We start from the raw sequence: 24,661 nt of genomic DNA, 5'->3' as shown, positions 1-24,661 counted from the left end.
TTGGGACATTCACGCCTTGGTTGTCAAAAAGTGGAACCAGGCACCTTCCCCCATCCTGGCTGCTCTCCTCTTTCAAAACCCCTGTCAGCTTCACTACACCAATTGTGTAGGCTGTGAAGCAGGACAGGCATCTCTGAAAAAGCTCAAGAAAGATTTGAGGAAACAGCGGAATAATGAAAGGAGAGGGATCAAAAGGAAATCCTGCACTGGCAATGCTATGCCTGAGGGACAACTTAAATTATGAGCAGGGAATGCCAAAGTTGACAGGATAAATCCAAGGTTTCTTCTGGAGGATGGAGGGGCATAGAGGAAACCCACATTCTCATTCGGCATGCTCAGACTGCTGCATAGGCACGGGGCACATTTGGAGTGATAGGGCTGGAGTGGTACACGTGATATAGTAATAGAGAAATGCAAAGTGTGTGTAGCATGTCTTCCCCTCATTATTAAATCATTGCAACAAGCCTCTCTCCACAGCTAGGATTAGAAGGAGAAGGAGGCCAAAAGAGATTTGACTTCTTTCTTTGAGAAACGGTAAGCCATGATCTCAGGAGTTTCTGATCTTTCTCTGCTGCTTTACAGCCCACCCCATCCCCTGCCCCACTCAAGAGACCAGTAAGGAATAGCAAACAAAGCTTAGGATGAAAGAATAAAGTGATTCAAAGCCTTTTTTTTTTCCAACCAGAAAAGGAGAAAAAAAACCGCAAACACCCAAAAGGTGAGAGGGATTAAAGCAAAGCTAAACTCTTCTCGGAAATGGTAGGAGAAACTTCAGTATTTTCAGGCACACGAAGCGCTGAAAGAGAAGGGCTGTATACAAGCCTTTTATGTTCTACTCTCATTTGAAAATGAAAGGAGAAAGTGACGGAGAGGAAGAAGATAGTGATATTTTTTCATCTGCTTTCTGTTTAACCCTACTGAACCATCTTTGGTGACAGTTCTCTCCCACCTTGTCCCTTTGATGGGTAGCAGTTGCACTCCTCGGAAACAGCCCGGAAGGGTGTCAGTTCACTTTTTAAAAGGTCATTTTAAAAAAAAAATAGAAATTCCTTTACAGAATTTTGCCTGTCCGTGCCCAGTCACCAGAGGAAACTAGCCTCAGGGGCAAAGCCTTTTGCTTCAGCCAACATTTCCCAGGGGATTAGTTGAGTTAGTCTCTTGTACACAAGACAGCAAAGAGTCTTAAGGCACCTTAAAACCTACCCATCTCTTACTCTAACAAACAAACCTGATGGTCTATGAGGATGCCAGGCTCTTCGGCTGCCCTTACATAAATAAATACCTCCCAGACAGAGTGAATGGAAACCCTTCAAGCCCCCCATCCCACCCCACCCCCCAAAATCTTCAGGTTAGGGAATTTGGTTCCTACCTCCAAACCAACAGGGCAAACCGAAACCACCACCAAAAAAAACCCCCCCAAAACCCCAGATAGAAACACATACCACGCTGGTAGAGAGCCAGTCTGACGATGCTGTTGTGATAATTTGGGAAGAGGGAAACAGACACAGCATTTTCACACTCTAGGGGGGGGAAAAATTCCTCCCCCGGGAAGGGGACACCGAGGTACCTCGATACCTGACAAGAGCACAGAGAAATGCTGAAGGTTGGATGTGGCTTTAGAAAGGTGGCAGCCCACCAGATGCCAAGAGTTTAGGGCTTAGGAGTGGGGGGGAGGAAGAGGCAGAGTGGGGCGGCGGGAAGGGAGAAGCGATTTCTGAAGATGAGAAGCGATGGAAAGCAGGCGGCGGATCCACAGGGCGGAGTGGAGGGAGAGCACGGGCGACAGAGACAAGAGACAAGCGGGGGGAAGAGAGCGAGATCGACCACACCACAGGGACGCCACACGGACACAACGGCTTACTGTGGGCTCTTGGGGTAGAAAGGCAGGGTGACATGGCTGAGGTCCTGGATGTCAAAAGCCGTGGGCTCGGCGGAAATGGCCTGCCTCTTGGTCCTCTGCTCGCCCTGCAAGGTGCCGGAGCTTTGCTGATGCGCCTGTTGGGTGGCGGGCCGGATCACGGAGCGATACTTGTCCAGCTCGTTCTGCAGCTTCTGGATCAGCTCGTCCTTCTGATCCAGCTCCAGTTCCAGCTCGTCGATGAGCGCATCTCGCTGCCGGAGCTCCTCGATCTTTTCTTGCAAGGCATATTGTAAATCCCGCAGCGTCCCCATCCTCAACCGCCACCTCTTCCTCCTCCACCACCACCTCCTCCTCCCTGGGGCTCCTGCCTGCGCCCCCCGCTCCTCTCGTCGCAACTTTGCCCCCCGCCCCGCCGAGTAGCCGCCGCCGCCGCCGCCGCCGCCTGCCGCTTGTCCCACTTCAAGCCAACTTTGCCAATCGCTGCTCCGAGCGACCTGCTGCTGCCGCCGCCGCCGCCAGCAGATCCCGTTCGCCCTTCAACGCACGCCTCCAGCCTGGCTTGGCAAAGAAGCCGCTGCCGCTTCGCTTTCGCGTCGTTTCGGCAGAGCTACGCGGAGGAAAGGAGAAGCCCCACCATCCTGGTTTCGGCGGCGCCCAGCTTCACCGACGGCGGGTTTGCAAAGGGCGATCGCGAGCTGCCGCCTGCGTCAAGCTAGACGGGAGAGAGGGCGAGAGCGAGCGAGCGAGAGCCGAGGAGACGGCGGGAGGAGGAGGGAAGCCAGGCGAACGAGCGGGCGAGCGAGCGAGGGGCGTCTGCAGCATGCCGTAGCACATGCACTTTCCCCTCAGCCCCCTTCTTTCGGAGGGCTACTATCCGCTCGGCTCCCCTCCTGCTTCTCCGCCTCTCTCTCCGCTCACCCCATTAGCCAGCCTGCCAGCGGGAGGTGAGTGGGTGGGCTTTATTGCGTTCCAGGCATTTCCCGCCCAAATGGCACGCCACGTTTGCAAAGGGGGGGGAGGGAGGTGTTTGGGGGAGTGGGGGGCGGGTGAGAGAGGAGCCGCTTTCGAGCCATTGGTTTTGGCGGGGCGGAGAGTCTCCCCCCCCTAGTCGTCTCCCACTCCCCCCAGGCAGAAGCGCGCTTCCCCATAGGAAAAATAATAATTTTTTTTTAAAAAAACGGCGGTTCTAGCCGGGCTAGCGGCAGAACTTCCGCGCCCAGGATGGACCCGCCAAGTCACCCATACGTGCGTATCCGCCAGCAGCGGAGTGTGTGTACAAAACGGGAGGCTTTGCTTCCCCTGGGCAGTAGAGCCGCGTCTCTCATTAGTGCCGAAGAGGCTGAGGAGAAGGCGTTGCGTGCCTGCCAAAAAGTCATTCTGACAGCCTCACCTGTGGCAGAGATGAGAATATCGGCTGCCTCAAGCCCCCAATTCTCCTTAAAGCAATGCCAGGCGAGAAACAGCACTGGCTTTCTTTCTAAGCCTGCCTAAAGCAGGCGAAGCTTTAGCTGCAGGGCCGAGAAGAGATATATTAATAGGGTTGTTTTACACCCGCATGGCCGTTCTAAACTGCCTGGACAGAATTTTCCACTGTTTCTGAAAGTCCCCCCCTCCCCCAAAGCTTTTCCACTTTCTCCAACCACCTGAATGCTCGTTTTCCAGAGCCTGGGAAAAATGGGGGAGAACCAGTGAGTCAGCAGTCCACCTGCTTCAGGATAGTTAGGAAATGGGGGGGGTCTCCTGTCACAATCAGCTATGAGGGGAAAAAAACCCTCACCTGCCCTGTTGGGCTGCTATGGGGAAAGAAGACCATTTCCTAGGGCTATGAGTGAGAAAGCTTCTCCCCCTCCCCCCCCCCGTTTTAAATGGCTTTTGGAAGATGAAGGCTGAGCCCTCAGAGACAGAGTTGGAAGAGATCTTGGAGGTCATCTAGTCCAACCCCTGTTCACCAGGAGACCTCTACTAGGGATTCGAACTGCTGAATTGCCAACCTTTCTGATCAGCATCTTAGCCACCTAGCCAGATGCTAAGCAGTACCCACAGAAAAGGCTACTAAGGGTTTTTATCTTTCTGGGTTTCAAGCAGTGGTGGGTTGCTACCGGTTCTGTCCGGTTCTTTAGAACCGGTAGAAAAAGCGGCAGGAGGCTCTGCCCACCTGCCCCCAGATGTCATAATTGACGACCGCACGCTCCCGTGGCAAACCGGTAGTAAAGGTAAGTAGAACCCACCCCTGGTCTCAAGTGTGGCAACTCAACGGCAAGGTTGCAAGTTAACTTGCCTCGATTTTGCTGAGTTTGGGCCCAGACCTTCCCCTGATATAATCAGAAGAAACAGGTGCAGCCATTATTCAGTATCAGATCCAAACTCATTTAGCTCTCTGCTGTCCCTTCCCAGCAAATCATGTATGACTTTGGATTCTGCACCTGGACCCTGCTTGGCCTAGACAGCGTTCATTCCCACCTGCAAGCCAAGGTTTTACTATTGAGGAGAAACAACAGTAAGGCTGCTGTAACAACAGAGAGGAGGGAGGGGAAACCGAATTAAAGAATGTGACAGAGCGTATAGTACATACATTTTGCCAAAAGGCAAAAATAACTTCATACAAGACACAACTAAGCTTACACCTTTCAAGTTCTGCAGGATTTCTGCCTGGGCATTGATATGCATTTATAATACTGCAAATCCCACTACATGATTAAAATACAAAGCTGCTTTTAGGGCCATTCAACATTCTGTATTTTATTTCACATATATATAGATATTTATATAAAAAGGCCGAAATAGTGCTATCCCAGTCTCCCATAAGTCACAGAAGAAACAACATAAAATTTCTGACAGGTCTGAAAGTGATGAATAGAGATTTCATCCCACCATGGCCATTTTAACATCTTTCAACATAGGAAAAAACCCTGATTGCAAAAATATCGCACATTTATACCTATGAATCAAAAGAAATAAATATATATATAGATATATACTGTATATATAGATTGATAGATAGCGAAAGAAACAGAATCACATGATTAAATGACATGAGTGACTATCAAACTTATCTGATTCAGTTTCAACCACAATAATAAGGGATAACTTGCATGAGTCATGGCAGATATAATACCATGAGAAAATTTCAGTATACGGTTAAAGCTGTCACTAAGCCTTAGAAGTTTTCAGAGCCAGCAGTAATCTTAATTTGTTCACCAGGCTTTTAATTGAATCTATATTGCTATGCATCTCTTTGTTCCTGTTTTGGATTTAAGATGTTATAATGCTATGGTTTTTTAATGCTATTTTGTATTCTGCTTTGATGTTAGTATGGTAATAATGAAAAGCAGATATTTTATAAATAAATAGATCACCTGAGCCAAAACATTCTCAGGGGAATCACTTGACAAATTTGACTATCTTAGCTACCTTTGAGAAATGCCAAATTTCAGAGTCCAGTAGTAGCTTTTAAGACATTTAAGCATTTTTAATATAATGGGCATGAGATTTTGCCAGCCAAGCCTTAGATACATGGAGCTTAATGGGTGGATTTAAGACAGCTCATAAAACCTATCCTGTATAATAAAATGTGTTAGTATTATTATAGAGTCTATTTGAATTTTGGCTATCGTAGACTAATTTGACTGTCCTGTTATATTAAAGAAATGAATAGCATTCAAGGGTTAGAGTTAGAGTTAGAACATGCACCTGATGCTGCATCTATACTGTCACCTTCAGTTTTCACCAGTGAACACAGAAAGCTTCATGAAAAGATATTATGGTGCCTGCAAGCAACAGGATGATATTCCTCCACCTCCTTTGTTTATGAATTTTTGTAGCATTTGATTGGGCTTACAGTGCAACTGGGGAGAGCATCAGGTTTCTGGAAAGATATAGTCAAGCAGTTTGTATCAGCCTGCCTTCCATTGAGCACCTGTAAACTGCCATGTTCCAGAAAGAGGGCTGTGAAAATATCTACAGACCCCTCACATCCTGGACATAAAATGTTTCAACTTCTGCCCTCAAGACAACAAGATAACTAATTTCCACAATACGCAAACTATCTAGTAGGGCTGTATTACTGTTATCCTTCTCTTTCCTATTATCTATTTCCGTATCTTCTTATGACTATAACTTTGTTGCTTGTATCTTACGATTTATATTAATTGTTTTATTTAGTATCCTAGTATGATTTATGTTGATTGCTTATTTAGTATCATATGACTGTCACTAAGTATTGTATCATATGGATTTATGATGAATGTATTTTATGATGATTATAATCATGATTTATCACTTGTTGGTTTTATATGTACACTGAGAGCTTATGCACCGGAGATGAATTCCTTGTGTGTCCGATCACACATGGCTAATGAAGAATTATTCTGTTCTGCACTGCTCTGCTCTGCTCTGCCCTTCCCTATCCTATCCTATCCTATTGCTGAGCACTTTGTGTGTTTACAGGCAGTTCTCAACTTATGACCACAACTGAGCCCCAAATTTAATTTGCTAAGCAAGGCAGTTGCTAAGTGAATTTTGTCCCATTTTATTACCTTTTTTGCCACAGTTGTTAAGCGAATCACTGCAATTGTTAAGTGAATCATGCAGTCATTAAGCAAATCTGGCTACCCCCCCCCCCCCCACAAATTACTTTGCAGGTCAGAAGCTGGCTGAAAAGGTTATAAATGGTCATCATATGACCCTGGGTTTGGTGCAACTGTCTTCAGTTCATGCCAGCTGCCAAGTGCCCAAATTTTGATCACATGACCATGGAGATATTGCGACCCTTGTAAGTGTGAAAGCTAATCATAAGTCACTTTTTTCAGTGCCGTTGTAACTTCAAACAGTCACTGTAAGTTGAGAACTATGTGTATTTTTCATGCTGGTTTTTAGACTGTTTCTCAAAACTAACCCATGATAAACTCCTGCATCCATGTCACATATACACAGCAGACTAGTGTGCTGGGATGGGCATGAACATATGCAGAGGGAGGATTGTTCAATTAAAATAAAAGACCCTGAAGAAATCAGTGGTTCACAGTATTTAAGCTCACAGCACTGCTCTATGCCTCATAAAGAAGCTTAATGAGTTATACTTTTCTTCTGTGGAGGAGTTTTCAGGGGGGAAAGAAGTTGTGTTAGAAAGAGAAAATGGACATGGATTGCATGAGCAGGCTTTATGAGAAAAATCTAATCTCTGATTGGTCTTTCTTACACAAAAAAAGGAGCTGGGTGCATCCTGCATTTTAATGGAAAAACAGGATATCTCCAAAAATTCAAAACAAAAATTAGAAAGCGCTTGATTCAGCTTCAGAGTCATGGTAGTATGCATCTATTTTATTATTACTTAATATTTTAAAATTGTTGACTAGAGAATCAGGAAAAAGAACAGCAGATTAACCATTAACCATTTTCCTTTAAACATTTTTTTCTTCTCAAAATCATGCTCTGATAGTTTTCAGTCATCCAAGAGGAGAAAAAAGATAGAAGTGCTGGAACAATCTGAAGCTGAACCTGCTTAAAGCTGTAGTGATGAGAGTAGATTTTAGGAGGAGCCCTTTTATTCTATCACCTCTTACTATTATTTGACAGCAGAGTATCAGCAGTAGAATCCTTCAAGTTTTTGGGTTCTATAATCTCCCGGGATTTCAAATGAACACCTAACATTAAAACTGTAATTAAAAAGGCACAGCAAAGAATGTTCTTCCTGCGTCAACTCGCGAAGTTCAGACTGCCCCAGGAGTTGTTGATACAGTTCTACAGAGGAATTATTGAGTCTGCATTTGTATAGTCTATAACTGTCTATAACTATTTGATTTGATACAGCAACCAAACAGAACAGATACAGACTCCTGTGGATAGTTAGGACTGCAGAAAAAACTATTGCAACTAGCTTGGCTTCCATAGAAGCCCTGTATATTGTGCATCTTAGGCTAAGAAAACATTTAAAGACCCCTTATATCCTGGACATAAACTGTTTCAACTCCTCTCTTCAGGACCCTGCTACAGGGCAATGTCTACCAAAACAACTAGACACAGGGACAATTTCTTTTCCTTGTGCCATCAGTCTGCTGAACACCTAATTCTCATAATACTATTTTACGTCCAAGGTATATTTACCCATGGGGTATGGCTGTAATATTATTATTATTACCCTTTTCATTTTCTTTACTACCCCCTCTTTTTGATATCATTATTATTATTACAATGGTAATGGTAAGAGAATACCTGTCTGACCTCGATGAATATAAATCCCCAGGACCTAATGGATTGCATCCCAGAGTTCTGAGGGAGCTGGCAGATGTTATCTCAGAGCCATGGTATCATATCTTTAAAAAACCTTGGAGCATCAGGGAACTACCAGAGGATTAGAAAAGAGCTGATGTGGTTCCCTTCTTCAAAAAAAGGAAAGAAAAAAAACATGAAACTACAGACCAATCAGCTTAACATCAATACCTGGGAAGATACCGGAAACACTAATAATAAAAAAACCAGATCTGTGAACATCTAGAAACAAATAAAGCCAGCATGGTTTTGTTAAAAACAGTTCATGCCAAACCAATCTTATTTCATTCTTTGACAAAGTGACTAAATTAGTAGACTAGCGAAATGCTGTGGACATAGTATATTTAGACTTCAGCAAGGCATTTGACAAAGTAGACCACAATCTAATTCTTGGTAAACTAGAAAAATATTGGATAGACAGCATCACCAGCAGATGGATTTGTAACTGTCTGACACACCATACTCAACCAGTAGTTCTTAATGGAACTACCTCTACACGGAGGAAAATAAGTAGCGGGGTACCACAAGGTTCCATCTTGGGCCCCATACTCTTCAATATCTTCACAAATGACTTAGATGAGGGAATAGAAGGGGAACTCATCAAATTTGCAGATGATACTTAGCTGGCAGGTATAGCCAACAGCACAGAAGAAAAGCTCAGAATCCAAACAGATCTTGATAGACTTCATTTCATTTCATTTTATTAGATTTATATACCGCCCTACTCCCGAAGGACTCAGGGTGGTGAACAGCCAGAAAGATAAAACACACAAACTATAAAATTTAAAAGACAATATAAAAACCCATTAAATAATTTGGCCCAAAACAATTTAAAACACCCCTAATGTTTTAAAACCAATTTTAAAAATTACAATTAAAAGGGAAGTTAGGCCAGGCCAGCCTGTTGAAATAAATAGGTCTTGAGGGCACGGCGGAAGGTGCGTAAATCCGGGATCCTCCATATCTCCGGGGGGAGCTCATTCCAGATAGCAGGTGCTCCCACAGAGAAGGCTCTCCCCCTGGGAGCCGCCAGTCGACACTGTTTGACTGAGAACAAGTTATCCAACAAAATTACATTTAATGTGGAGAAAAGCAAAGTTTTACACCTGGGCAGGAAAAACCAAACGTACAAGTACAAATTAGAGAAAACCTAGCTCAAAAACAGTAACTGTGAGAGGGACCTTGGAGTCCTAGTAGACAATCACTTAAACATGAGTCAGCAATGTGCAGCAGCAGCCAAAAATATAATCCTTGGTTGTATAAATAGAGGCACAGAATCAAAATCACTGAAGAATTACTTTATAAAGCCTTAGTAACACCACACGTGGAATACTGCATCCAGTTTTGGTCATCATATTACAAAAAAGATGTTGAGACTTTGGAAAAAGTGCAAAGAAGAGCAACTAAGATGATTAACGGCCCGGAGATTAAAACATATGAAGAACGGTTGCAGAATTTGGGTTTGGCTAGTCTAGAGAAAAGAAGGAGCAGGAGGGACATGATAGCAGTATTCCAGTATTTTAGAGGCTGCTACAAAGATGAGGGCTCAATTTATTTTCCAAAGGACCAGAGGGCAGGACAAGAAACAATGGATGGAAACTAATCAAGGAGAGAAGCAACATTGAATTAAGGAGAAATTTATTATTATCCTGTTGCTTTTCATGTACACAGAGCTTCTGCACCAGAGACAAATTCCTTGTGTGTCTAATCACACTTGGCCAATAAAGTATTCTAATTACTGTACTGATTAAAATAACTATTTGTAGAATAAGTACCTGATTTATAAAATTAAGGAATTCCTTCTCTGCATACCAATTAACTTCTCTTATTCATAAATCACAGTTACACAAAAAACACTTAAATTTATTTCCCTCTGTTCTTCCAATGCAAACAGCAAAAAGAGGATGAATGAAGAAAAGGCAAGGTGTCTGAGGAAGTTAAAAAAAGTCAAGGTGATAACCATATAGTGAGGCGAGCAGCATATAAATTTAATAATAAATAAATAAAAATTAATAAAATAATAACAATTGAATACTGGGTTAGTTTTCTATTGAAGAGCCAAGATTCCTTATTTCTTCTTACTGTGCCAAGTCAGATCCATTTTACTTGGATGAAGCTTTGCAATGAAAAGGCTGGCAGATTAAGTTCAGTTGGTATTTGACTTCAATCAGTTCTATTTTGTGGTGATTTTAGGATCTTTTTGGATTTGCATCTTTATTATTACATATGGGAAATAATTTGTTTTCATTGTTCGCTGTCTCAATCGCTACAGAATAAAAAAGATGAACTAAAGACGGAAATCAATAATTCATCCAAAGGCTCTCAGAAAAGAAGCTGTGAAGTGAACTCTGGTGGAAAGATTGCTATAATGTCAATGTATTATGAAGCACAAGTTTCGGAAACTCATTTTATGGGTTTCGTGTTTCAGCCGGAAAAGAAAAACTACAGAAGGTCATGGTTGTTTTGTGTAAATCTCTGTAATGCTGAGTTGGTTGCAACCTCAGAATAATTTGCTTCAGTCTATGGAATTAGTCCAAGCACTTTATCCAAAATCTGTTTGAAACATCTGTATCTTTTTTCCATTCACACCTTTCTCAAAACCAAAGTGTACACAAACTTTCCTCCTACTGTAAATTACATTGTGAATATGAATTCAGCAAATTAAAAAGTGAATGAACGTATGTTTATTTCCAGATTCATCTCACACCCAAACATGCGTATTTTGGATCAAGGACAGACAGACAAATAGAAACAGTCTCTGCTCATAATGCCAGAGCTTCTCTATTTTCACAACTATGGAAAAGTTTTTGTGCACATCTAATTGTATGGGGAATTATTTTCAAATACAAGAAAGAGCCACATGAGCAGTTTTGATGACAGTATTATAAGGATACAAACAGATTACAAAGAGTTCCAAATGAATAACTTCAAATTAGATATACCACTAGCAGTACAACAGATGAAATTTAATTCAAGTGTAGTTGTTGTTGTTTTTGAGGGGGGGTGATTTGCTTTTCTAGGGCTGCACAAATTATTTCAAAGGTTCAGAAAGCAGTTTGTGGATACCTTGAAAGAAAATTGGCCAATGTAGATTTGGCTAAAGTTTTCTCTGAGATTTATTTATTTTTATTGCATGAACTGATTAGAAAAAAAAAATAAGAAAAAATATAAACAAGTACAGTTTTTAAAAAATAAATATCTAATGTCCTGTATATCCAATAACTGGCTCAGCTACTTTGATTTTCTATCAGCATCAGGTAACAATATTTTTATTGAGACAAAATATTGATTGTATTGAGCTGACTAATTTTTGAATCATGCCTTGTGTTAATATGTGGATTTTACTGGAAGTCTTGTGGTACTTTTAACTTACTGCCTTTGTAATTTAATATATACAAAGTTGTCACTGGCTTTTGGAAATGGATATTGTTAGTCATGTTACGCAGTATATGAATAAAGTGGAATATATATCACATGTCAAACAAATAAACCATGTCTTAAGATTAATGTAAAAAAATATTGTTGGGATCTCAGAGAAAATATGTATGAAAATATCACACAGCCACAACATATCTGAGGATAGTGTCTGGCAGTTACAAGAATAACACAGAAGTCATAATAACAAAGACTATATAAGTACAATTGTACTAACTTTTTTTAAAAAAATTAATTTATATCCTACTTCTATTGTTTTTACAAATACAGGTAGTCCTTGAGCCCAAAATTTATTTTGCTAAGTGAGAAATTTGTTAAGTGAGTTTTACCCCATTTTATGACTTTTCTTGCCTCATTTGTTAAGTGAATCACTGCAATTGTTAAATTAGTACCACCGTTGTTAAGAGAAACTGGCTTTCCCATTGACTTTGAAGTTCACAAAAGGTGATCTCATGACCCCAGGACACTGCAGCCACCATAAATAGGAACCATTTGTCAAGCATCCAAATGTAAATCACATGACATGGGGATGCTGCAATGGTCATAAGTGTGAAAAATGGTCATAACTCACTTTTTTCAGAGCTGCTATAACTTCTGAAAGAAGATGCATGTCATTTGAACGACAGGAAAGGCTGAAAATTTTAAAAAATGAAGATGCTATCTCAGGTATCTAATTTTGAGTACTTTAATGAGTAATTAATTTGTAGGTGGCTTGTAACATCACCAGTATACAGGTATGCACTTTCCTCTTGCACGTTTTCAATTTGCTGTGCCGTGCAGTCTTATTTGTCTGCACCAGGAACAATTTATTAAATTTGCAATCCTAATGAAATACACATTAGCTTCAACATAGTATGGGTGTGACTGATAGATCACTGACATCCAAAGAGCTTGCAGAGGTCATCTTGAAAGCCCTTTCTGAGATCTTTGAGACATCACAGAGGACGGCATGGGGGGGCTTGAGAAGGGCAAATATTATTCTTCTTAAACAAAGAGAATCTAGGTAGGCATGTTGTTATATTGATGCTACATTAAACACTGGAATTATTTTTAAATATTTAGGAGAGAATCCATGGCTGTGTAGTAAGTAGTATAGTTTTATCAAAATAGTCAACCTGATCATGTTTTTTTTAAAATAGAATGTTCGGTTTAGTTGATCATAGGAATGCGGTAGCCATGGGTTATCTTGGATTATCTTGATTTCAGTAAAGCCTTCGATGAAGCCTCTTACAAAATGGGAGATGGGAAAATATGAGCTGGACTATGTCACCATAAGATGGATACAAATGTGATTGAATAATCATATCTGGCATACCAAGCCAGACTGGAAGGAAGTGTTGAGTGGTCCCAAAGGTGCTTTTTTTCAAAAGTCAACTGGACTTTCTTTGTTTTTCCCTGAAAATGTTTTGCCTCTCATAGAAGAAGCTTCTTCAGTTCTGACTTCAGAACTGAAGAAGTTTCTCGGATGAGAAGCAAAATGTCTTAAAAAAAAAGAAGAAGTCCAATTGCCTTTTGAAAAAAGCAACTTTGGGACAACCATGACTGAGAATCTCCACAGACAAGTGTTGAGTGGCATATTCTAGGACTTTCTTCTTTGCTGTTCAACATTTATAAAGGATTTGGTGACAATTCTTAATAAACAATTACCATATTTTTCAGAGTATAAGACGCTCCGGACTATAAGATGCACCTACCTTTTTTGGTGAGGAAAACAAGAAAAAAAAATCTGCCTCTGCCTCCCAGCAATTTTGCCTCGTTGCAGCAAACAGCAAATAGCCTGCCTTAGTTTCATTTTCGTTTTCAGCATAGCTTGATTAGCACAAGAAAAAAAAAATCTGCTCCCAGCAATTTCCCTCCTTGCAGCAAGCAGCAGAGGCCTGCGCAAAACAGTTGAGAGCAAAACAGCTGAGAGTCGGGAGGCCGATCCAATCAACTTGTGCTAATTTAGGCTGTGCTGAAGCTGAAACGAGCTGTTTCTTCTTGCTGCTTGCTGCAAGGAGGTAAACTGATGGGAGGCAGAGGCCAAATAGTGGGGGCCAGTGGGTGGGCAAGACTACATTCGGTGTATAAGACGCAACTAAATTTTCACCCCCTTTTAGGGGGGGGGAAGGTGCGTCTTATACTCCGAAAAGTATGGTAATACATTTCTGGACAGTGCAAAGATAAGAGAGCTTTGGAGTTGCTAGTCTACACAAAGTTGTGCAATTATCAGCTTATAAATGGTTGATAAATTGCGGCTGAATTGGTTCATTTGCTCAAAAATAAAAAGTTACAGTTAAACAACTAGAGATAATATTCATAATTCATTTCTGCCACTGATGGACAGTAATATCTTTTTTTTTCTCTCTCTCTCTCTCTACATGAAAGGCTCACACATTGAACAGTTATTGTCACAGTATTTCACCAAGTAAAATTCACCAAGCCCAAGAAATTGCTGGAGAAAAAAAAGGCGAGTGCTATTCTGATGTCATTTTTCTTCTTCAGAATAATCTCATGCTGATTTACTCAAATATCATGGAAACTACATTTTCTGATGCAGAGGTTCCTGAATGCTAATTCAGAAGGAGGGGGGGAATGGGAAAAACATTTTTTTTCAATCAATAACAGCATAAGATGCATAAAAGGTCAAGAATGATGAGATATATGAAACATCACATACTCTTGTGTCTTGGAACTAATAGACAACTCAGGATATAGGAACAGATAGTGAAAGCTTATCCCATCTATAATTCATAAGCAAATAATGATTGCTAAGATTGCTGCTCTTTTCAAAGACGTTGGAAATGAGCATATATAATAAAAAAAGAAAGTTGTGTTAGTTTCCGTCTTAAGATAAACTACTTCCTACCAGATGAGGTCACCAATTGCAGCTGATTAATTGTCTCTTTGTTGTAAAGCATATTGCCTAAACCCTAATACACACTGCTTACCACATAGCAACTCGACAAATGCGTATTTGCTTTGGTTTAGGGAGCCTCAAATTCAGGTTAATTCAAAGCAGGATAATTAATACCAAATCTATGACTGTATGACAGGGGAGCATACTACTTACACTAATGCTCTTCAGCCACAGAGTTTTGAAGAAGTCCTTTACCTATCTAGGGCCAACCTGATATGGAGGAACGGCCACTGAATGCCACTTTAAGGCATTTATTCATCTCAAATACTCAGACAAAACAACTATCAGGTATGAAGAATCAGACCACACAGTAAGAAAAACCAGAAAGTCCAGTTGCCTCTGGAAAAAAGCACCTTTGGGACAACCTGGATGACTGAGGATCTCCATATGCAACCACACAATAAGTTCCAATTAAACTGATTTATTAATAATAATAGCTTTATTGTCATTGTACGTGTATACACAGTATACCCATACAACAAAATTCACTTAACAACCAAAGACCAGGTCCAACACACATAACAATCCCTACCCACCATAAATTCCCCATCCCTAAACCACCCAAACATCCACACAACAGACCAAGTAATGCTGTCCAACAGCTCACTGATGGTGGCTCTTTAGTTCATTGTTGAGTGCAATGATAGCTCTGGGATAAAAACTACTCAGAAAACGTGTGGTCCAAGTTTTAATTGTTTTGTATCTTCTGTCAGAAGGCAACAGTCCAAAAAGATTGTAAGCAAGATGGGAAGAGTCTCTGACAATGTTATGCAACACAATTGCATACCAATACCACTCCAGAGACCGGTAAACTGATTTATTGCTCATGCTTATACACAAGAATCTAATAAATTTACAGTCAATGCTACATTGGTGCTAGCTAAGAGTTAACAGAATTTAAGAGGGGCTGGACTTAGACTTCCTTGACTCTTCCCCCAGGGTCTGTCTGTCTTATTACAGTGACCAAAAGATTTGAAGCAGTGGTGGGTTTAAACTTTTTTTACTACCGGTTCTGGGGGCGTGGCTTGGTGGGCATGGCATGGCTTGGTGGGCATAGCTTGGTGGCGTGGCAGGGGAAGGTTATTGCAAAAATCCCCATTTCCCCCCGATCATGTGGGACTTGGGAGGCAGAGAATAGATGGGGGCGGGGCCAGTCAGAATTTTTACTACCGGTTCTCTGAACTACGCAAAATATCTACTACCGGTTCTCTAGAACTGGTCAGGATCTGCTGAAAACCACCTCTGATTTGAAGTTTACCTCTAAATCAAATTATTTGACCATGGTGAATATCAAGTATTTTTTTAATCTAACATCAAGTAATTTATTTATTTATGTATTTACTCACTATTTTTCATGCCCAATGTGCATGGAGGAAAATAAAATAATATATGTGTCTGAGTGGTTTTATAGTTTTTAATGCATCTTATTAAGCATAATCTCTACTAATCTCTCTGTAATTTTCATTGCATCTATTTCTCTGGAATTATGAAGGCTACACCAATCAGAAATATCAAATATCAATTTTCGGTGCCTATTAATTTTATTTTATTTCTTAAAATGAGCTAACTTTTTTAAAAGTATGATAAATACCTACAGTCTATAGCAGACCCAGATTCTCCAACAAACAGGTTGCTTGCTGTTTTCTGATTTGAATTTCTCCATAACAGCATAATCAATCATAGAGGCCAAATTGCAGATGGTATGAAGTTGTATGACTTGCCTCCCTTCTAAATAATAGAGAAAATATGACAATTCCATACTTCTTAAGGTATTTGATTTCAACCCTCTCATTCCAAAGATTGCCATATAACAGAAGAACAGAGTTGGAAGGGACCTTGGAAGTCTTCTAGTCCAACCCCCTTGGTATAGACATGGAAGACATGGGATCTGGCCCATGGGATGTCTGGATCTGGCCTGCAGGCCACCCTGGAAACAGCTAAGGACTGGCCCTCAGTGCCTCTGCCAGTGAAAACGAAGCTTAGGAGGGCTGCGTGCGGCCCTCCCAAATTTTGTTTTCGCTGGCAGAGGGTTGCAGGAGGCCATCACAGCCAAAACGGAGCTTGGGAGCCCATTCACTAGCAGACCGCTCGGGTCACCGCAAGCGCCCCCCCCGGTGAAACAAGTGACCTCGAGCTGGCCACACCCACCCTGGCCCCCAAGGTCAAATACAACCCTGATGCAGCCCTCAATCAAATTGAGTTTGACACCTCTGCCCTATACCATTTCAGATAAATGGTTATCCAGTCTCTTCTTACAAACCTTCAGTGTTGGAGCACCCACAACTTCTGGAGGCAAGTCATTCCATTGATTAATTGTTCTAACCATCAGGAAATTTCTCCTTAGTTCTAGGTTGGTTCTCTCCTTGATTAGTTTCCATCCACTGCTTCTTGTTCTGCTTTCAGATGCTTTGGAGAATAGAATGAACCTCTCTTCCTTGTGGCAGCCCCTCAAATATTGGAACACTGCTATTGTGTCATCAATTTATATATATTGCAATTTGTGATAGCTGGAACTAAATTTTCAAGACAAGGCTTGCCATCCCTTTATGTGAGACTGATAAATTCCCTTTATGAGAAAAATCTGGAAATTTAAAATTTTCTTCCCCAACTGGCATTTGAAACTATTTCACAAAACAAAAACAGAAGGAAGGGAATTTCTTGAATTTAACATCTTAAACACTGCGGGGGGAAAAAAAACTAAACATTTTTATGAACATATATTTTACAAGTTTAATAATCTTAGGTATATCCCTAGGTATTCACAGCTGAAGACAAACCAATCTATCTTTAAAAAATTCATTTTTAGAGTTTAATAACCCCCAGAGGCATCAATTCAGATTTAAGCCAAATAATACTATACCTAGAAAAGATTAAAGACTCATCGGCTAAATATACTAATTTTGGTATTTTATCAATAAATACCAACATCTGTTCTCCAAAGAGAATTATTATATAATTTCTACTTGTACATATTGAGATAATTAATTTTAGCGTTCTGCCTAATTGCATGCACTCACTTTCTAAACTCAGATTAAGCAATGGAAAAGTGAGAAAAATCAGACTGTAGACATCTCTCCAAGAAAAATGGGATTAAATTGGATCTTCCTTGGCAAAAAGAAAAAAAACACCTTCAATAGTTTATTCACTGAATACTTGGCACATTTCAGTTTCTTCAAAATATCTGGAAGGGATGAATAACAAATGAAGACAATAAGAAGTAGTGTTTCTCTTTAATTGTTCTTGTTCTAATGACTTTTTTGCTAATTGGCTATTAAGAAAATGACTCATTACATTAAAATGTCCATCAATTATCCAAAAGTCATAGGTTAAAAAGGACAAGGTGTTTACACAGTCCTGGCATATGTCACAAGCATCAAGATTAAGCCATAAATTTAAATTAAAGGAAAGTGTATCCTTTTCAAAAGATCTAATCACAATAAAATAATGGCCTCCTTGCATTTATTATCATGCGCAAAAAAAGAAAATATATGTTAAAATAGCAAACCCACAATTTTTTGTTCTTTGCATAACCACTAACTTAAATTTCTCCACTTCATCTTTCTACATTCTTATCCTAATTTATTAGATCTTTTGTTGATATAATGCTATATCAGCCTTTGGTATGCTTTATTTATTCTTGTAGAGGAATCCTAAACCCTTAGTTCAGCATCATACCATTCAAAGAGTTACTTTAAACTGAGTAAGTGGATTCCTTAAAATAATCAAAAAAAAAATTGTTAAATTGCCTTATTCTTTCACATTTTCATGTATATACTATACTTTTTATTGAAGGAATTCACATTTGGTCTTTTGAAAGTATGTCTCTGGTTCTCTTATAAAGGTTCATATTTTAATCTACTCAGATTGTATTATATCCTCTGAAGACGTTTATGCATTTGATCTTTTTTTACCATTCTGTTGCTAGAATGAACTTACAAAATACCTCTTTGTAAGCAGCTATGTAAGGCATTCTGAAATTCTAAGTTATGCGTTTAAAGCATGATGCTAAGGAAAAGTAAATAAACTTGTAATAATAACAACTATAAATAGAAAATCAAGAATTTAACTCATATTTCCTTCATGTTTCTAGGTTCTATCATATCTCAAGACTTAAAATGGACACCTAACATCAAAAACGTCATCAAAAAATCACAACAAAGAATGTTCTTTCTGCGCCAACTCAGAAAGCTCAAACTATCCAAGGAGCTGCTGATCCAGTTCTACAGAAGAATTGTTGAGTCTGTCATCTGCACCTCTATACAGTAACTGTCTGGTTTGGTTCTGCAACCAAACAAGACAGACACAGACTTCAATGAATAATTAGAACTGCAGAAAAAACAATTGCTACCAACCTGCCTTCCATTGAGGACCTGTATACTACACAAGTCAAAAAGAGGGCTGTGAAAATATCTACAGACCCCTCACATCCTGGACATAAATTGTTTCAACTTCTACCCTCAAAATCACCCTATAGGGCATTGCACACCAGAACAACTAGACACAAGGACAGTTTTTCCCTGAATGTCATCACTCTACTACACTCTAAACAACTAATTCCCACAACACTGTCAAACTATTTACTAAGACTGTATTACTATTATTCTTCTCATCCTTCCTATTACCTATCTCCTCCCACTTATTACTATAATTTTGCTGCTTGTAACTTTTCAATTTATATTGTTTTATTTGTTTCCTAGTATGATTTGATTGCTTATTTAGTAACCTATGACTATCACTAAGTATTGTATCTTATGATTCTTGATTAATGTTTTTTTCTTTTTATGTACACCGAGAGCATATGCACCAAAGGCAAATTCCTTGTGTGTCCAATCATACTTGGCCAGTAAAGAGTTCTATTCTATTCTATTCTATTCTATTCTATTCTATTCTATTCTATTCGGTGCCCTATAATTGTATCTATAAGATTTCAATTTCCTCGGCTAGCATAATAAATTTTTAGCAGTTTTCAGTGCACTTAGTATGCAGTTCCAAATTAATTAGATGATAAAAGATGATAGAGATGATAGATGGCTAGAGATAGATAGATAGATAGATAGATAGATAGATAGACAGACAGACAGACAGACAGACAGACAGACAGATAGATAGATAGATAGATAATATCTCAGTGCTAGGTCTAAGCCTACAATTGTAGTATTGTGGAAATTTGTAATGGTTTTAATGTCATAATTTTGACATCTCTGTAAGATGCTCACCACAACCATACTTGTTTCCTGCTTTAAATATAAAATGAAGAAAGACAAAAAGAAAATAAGAGTAGAAATAAGAGTGAATTGCAGCAAATGTTCCATGTACTAAAAGGAATGTAATACTACACCATTTATTCATTCCTATCCAGTATGAAATAAGCACTAAAATTAATTTCAGAATGTAGGCTCGTGTTTTTTTTTAAATTCAGAAAGACTTCCTTAGAAGGTGGCAGGCTATTAGTGTAGAATTATTCCTGACTACCTGCTCAAGTTAGTAGCGCTGCTACAAAGAAAAATTGGATAACTACAGGCAGATGGCTGGCAATTAATAGGACTAGAGAGAGGAAGGGAAACCAAAGCCATGCTAACAGTAGAGGGGGGGAAATCACCTGAGACAGTGATTAAAAATAATGATGTGCTGCACTATAATTGGTAATAAACTTAGCTTTTTATATCTTATTAGAGTAATAATGTCTGAACAGCAAAGAGAGGGAAAAAACAATGGGAGACATGTAATTCCAAAGCAAGAGATGACTGCACAAAAAAAATAAAATTATAGTCAGTTCTGCTTTTCTTGGCCATTCTTTCCTCCATTACAGTGACAGCAGTTGTCAAAATAACGAAAAGAATAATATTGTTATCTTTTCATTGCTCTTCCAAATTGATTAATCTCAAGGGGCTTTGCTGTGTAAAAGAAGAAACAGTTGCTTACTCTGTGTTAGTGGCTAATTTTCCCGCAGCAAGGGAAATTTTGGCAAATCAGTGGGCACAATTCAAGATTGAGAAATTTCAAGGGCACTTTCACACAGATGGCTGGGCTAGTGGGCGTGATCATTCATAAAACATCCATGTATCAAATGGTCAACTAGGAAGATCCTCCAGCTCCTAGAATGTTCTCTAGCCATTCATATTTGTCTTTTTTTTTTTTTTGATACATTAAAAATAAATCATTGGGTTGCACCTTCCCTCCTTCCTCATAGTCTATTTATTAAATTACAGATTAACAGAGTTGGAAGAAACCTTGTAGGTCAACTAGTCCAACCCCCCACCCAAGCAGGAGACCCTACACTACTTCTGACAAATGGCAGTCCAATCTTTTCTTGAAAGCCTCCAGTGATGAAGCTCCCACAACTTCCGAAGGCAAGCTATTCCATTGATTGTTCTCACTGACAGAAAATTTCTCCTTATTTCTAAGTTGAATCTGTCCATGATCAGTTCCCATCCATTATTCCTTGTCCGGTCTTTGGGTGCCTTGGAAAATAGCTTGATCCCATCCTCTCTATGGCAGCCCCTCAAATATTGGAAGACTGCTATCATGTCTTCCCTGGTCCTTCTCTTCACTAGAATAGCCACGCCAAATACCTGCAACCATTCATCATATGTTTTAGCCTTCAGTCCCCTAATCATCTTAGTTGCTCTTCTCTGCACTCTTCCTAGACTCTCAACATCTTTTTTATAGTGTGGTGACCAAAAGTGGATGCAGTATTCTATGTGTGGTCTTACTAAGGCTTTATAGAGTGCTATTAGTACCTGACTTGATCTTGATTGTATCCCTCTGTTAATGCAATTTAGGATTGCATTGGCTTTTTTGGTTGCCGCCGCACACCATTGGCTCATATTTAATTGTTGTCCACTAAGATTCCAAGATCCCTCTCACAGTTATTCCTATTAAGCGTAGGTGGGTTCCATTAGCAGTCATTTCTGTGAATAAAGATTTTGTTTAAGGACGATCCCTTGCTTTATTGTACGCTTGCCCAATTTTTTTTTAAATTAGGAAAATGTTTTAAAACATTCAGATGGAGCAGACAGCCTAGTGGGTAACAAGACAAATATTCATAGGCACACAGTTGTCTCTAGGTGCCAGAATGGGAATCCAGATCTTCAGCCTGGATGGATTTGCATTGCAAGGCAATAGAATAATATTATCAACGATATTATAAAGGGAAATGGAAACAGCCATTCCATGGCAGAATGTAGCATCAATTTAAAAAAAAAACCACACAAATAAAAGAAACTGGAGTGAATAAGGGAGTCGATAATTTATTTTTAATGTATTTTTAAGATTATCTGCAAGGATGCACAATAAGCATCAGAGAGAAGTAATTGTAAGTCAAAACCACTTTATGCTGGTTTAAAATATAAAGTGAAATGTGCAAGAATATCATTCAGAGCCAAGCAGTTTCAAATCCTACTAATTATGACAGGAATGTTAAACATCACTTAAACATTTCCTCTTTTATATTAATGTGATACACTGGCTGGCTTGTTTTTCAGTTCTTTAGCATAATTATACCACAAGTACCTTTTCTACAGATTCAGGAAGCCTAACAGAATTATATTAACTCTTTTATAAATCTTAGCCAAAATAGAAATTAATTTCTTTCTCTCAAGATTTGGCTTTTTTCCTAATGAGACGGGTCTAGGCCAAAGCATTCTACATTACTAGAAAGCAAGCCATTTTTCTTATCATTCATTCTGCCTTGGTTGGCTACCCAGGGTGCCTCACATAGGCCCAAGATTTTTGCATCACCATTTCACTCTGCCAATTCATCTACTCTCTCAGCACAAGAGTCTGGAGCGGATGCCTTTAAAATCTTTATTCATACTTGAGCTTTGTACTTTTATATCTCATTTCCTTCCTTGCAACCCTATTAAAATGAACCCATATTGACATACATGCTAATGCCGAAGCATCTCAGGACCTGTCAATCAGTCACTACACTATTGGATCATAGAATATTACCGCATTAAATCTGCACATGTACACCAGCCCTGCAAAAGACAAATCTAGAGGATTAGAAATGTTGCCGTTTTCATTTCAAAATCAAGATGAATGACATGAATGTTGATGCAAAGCCAAAAGCCAGGAGTAGCACTACAATTTTCATGCAGATTGCAGGTTTCTTTTTCGACTAGAGACAGGTTCTGACTTCCAAATAGAAGATAATTAAGCCAAACAGTGACACATTTTTTTAGTCCAAAGTTAGCATCCTCTGGAAATGATTTTAAGCAATTCAATCTCAACAAGGACATTTTACATAGCCAAATCTGATCAAAGTCATGCATTAGGTTTCTTTATTCAGAAACATAAGCATAGTTTCTAAATTTTTGGCAAGCCAGCAAAACTCCTTAATTGCTGTAACAGGTTTGGTTCAGACTTTGAACAATAACTCAAGCAATCATGAGAAAGGACTTTGGCCCAAACAGAAATCAGGAGCAGTGCAAAATAATTAAAAGGAGGAAGTAAAACATAAGAATGAAATTAGACATTATTAGATCCTCCGGAAGTCTGTTCTAACTACCTCTTTGAAAATGTGTTTTTTTTTTTCACAGACTTCCAAATGTTTCATCCCAAAATTGGATCAGAATGAAGTGAAAATAATCATTTATTCTATGGATTGTCTTAATTTTCTCCTTTTCTTTCCATTCTTTTCATTTTTTTCCATGCTGCTGGTTATGAGGTGTTGAGAAACAATTAGTCCATCAGTGTATCCTGATAGTCATTCCTTCATCCAGTATGTTCCCATTTTGATCCTTTCTTAGTTGCCCTGATGTTCTTTTTGTTTCATGTTTTTTATTTGTTAAATTTATATTTCACCTTTCCTCCAGGAATTCAAGATACCTTAATGTAGCAATCCCACTTCCAATTTTATTCCATACAAATAATAATGCATAGTTAGTTGGGCTGAAAGAGAATTACTGCCTGAAATGACCTAGATAGCTTCCATTACTAAGAAGGAACTTTAACCTCGATCTTCCCAGTGCTAACCCAATCCCTGAACCACATTAGCTCTCAATGCATTTATTTGACATATCTCCTGTTATATATTTACTGAAATCAAATGTACACAGAGAAATATAAAACACACACAAAACATACAAACAGATATAGAGCTGAATTCCTCAACGGTACTTCAGAGGATGAACCCAGTAGTTGTCTATAAATCTTTAAGGCAAATTGCACCTTTTCCCACAACATTGCCCTGAGTCTTCAGAAAGGGGAGGCATATAAATTGAATTAATTAAATTAAATTAAATTAAACAGACAGGTAGCTGCAAAAACGCAGAGCTCTTTTAACCAGTTGCAGATCAGGGTTATGTTTGTGCTCTCCTCCAATCTGAAGTACCTTTTGGAATCTAAAGCACTACACAGCAGTGGTTAAACTGGTGGGTTTCAAAATTGTTTACTACCAGTTCTGTGGGTGTGGCTTGGTGGGCATGGCAGAGGAAGGATACTGTAAAATCTCCATTCCCATCCCACTCCAGGGGAAGGCTACGGCAAAATCCCCATTTCCTCCCAATCAGCTGGGACTTGGAAGGCAGAGAATAGATGGGGGCGGGGCCAGTCATAATTTTTACTACCGGTTCTCCGAACTACTCAAAATTTCCGCTACCGGTTCTCCAGAACTGGTCAGAACCTGCTGAAACCCATCTCTGCTGCACAGTCTGCACAAATTACACAATCGCATATACAAACACACAGCTTCTGTATATTTTCCTATATGAATGAAATGTATACGGTAATTTCAAATTTTCCACACACAACTCCCTTAAATTAAAACCATTTATTTATCTTGTATGTTAGCCCAGATGCTAATATGTGGTACAGCATAGAAGATTACTTCATTCCTGGGAGTGATGATCTCTAGTTGTTGAATTAAGCTTATTTGTTGTTTGGAGTCAGGCGGTGTCAAATCAAGTTAATACACCAACAAATTTCCATCTCTTAGTAAGTGGAGCTAGAGGTTCAAGGCACACTACAGGCTAAGAGTCAATCACAGAAGCATCCTTATTGGCTTCCCTGGGAATTTACTCCATTATTCTCTCTTTCCAGTCCTTCTTCATCAACAGTTGGATAATTGCTTTGCGGTTGTCTATAATTTGACCTTAGAACCTCCCTTCTGAGGTTACCACTTCAACCAATTGCAGTAGACACTTGACTTTGGGCATCTGCTTTTTTCCTCAGCTTCTGCTATCTTTCCTTATAGG

The 24,661-nt window shown here is 39.5% G+C and overlaps 1 protein-coding gene and 1 long non-coding RNA gene across 4 annotated transcripts in view; one reads left to right on the top strand and one right to left on the bottom strand.

Annotated features, from left to right (window-relative positions):
* Positions 1 to 24,661, bottom strand: part of PRKG1 (protein kinase cGMP-dependent 1) — an 873,884-nt gene that overhangs the window by 754,824 nt on the left and 94,399 nt on the right. The window contains exon 1 of one of the 2 annotated variants that reach the window (XM_034425954.3): positions 1,862 to 2,854. The exons of the other annotated variant lie outside the window; for it this stretch is intronic. Within the exon in view, the coding sequence (XP_034281845.1) occupies positions 1,862 to 2,172 (311 nt within the window). The 5' untranslated portion in view covers positions 2,173 to 2,854. Of the gene's footprint in view, positions 1 to 1,861; positions 2,855 to 24,661 lie in introns of those variants that run through there. 2 annotated transcript variants of the gene reach the window in all.
* LOC132709221 (uncharacterized) lies at positions 2,668 to 20,637 on the top strand. 2 transcript variants are annotated; one of them, XR_015728361.1, is made up of 3 exons: positions 2,668 to 2,805; positions 13,931 to 14,012; positions 18,553 to 18,665. It is a non-coding gene; the product is annotated as an uncharacterized LOC132709221 (long non-coding RNA). The 2 variants fall into 2 exon arrangements; XR_009620258.2 differs by lacking the exon at positions 2,668 to 2,805 and adding an exon at positions 12,135 to 12,229 and having other exon boundaries at positions 18,553 to 20,637.

This window comes from Pantherophis guttatus, chromosome 6, assembly GCF_059756535.1.
Source record: "Pantherophis guttatus breed Tessera chromosome 6, ASM5975653v1, whole genome shotgun sequence".
NCBI lineage: Eukaryota > Metazoa > Chordata > Lepidosauria > Squamata > Colubridae > Pantherophis > Pantherophis guttatus.
Note: the sequence above shows the minus strand (reverse complement) of the source record. Positions and strands in the feature narration are given on the sequence as shown.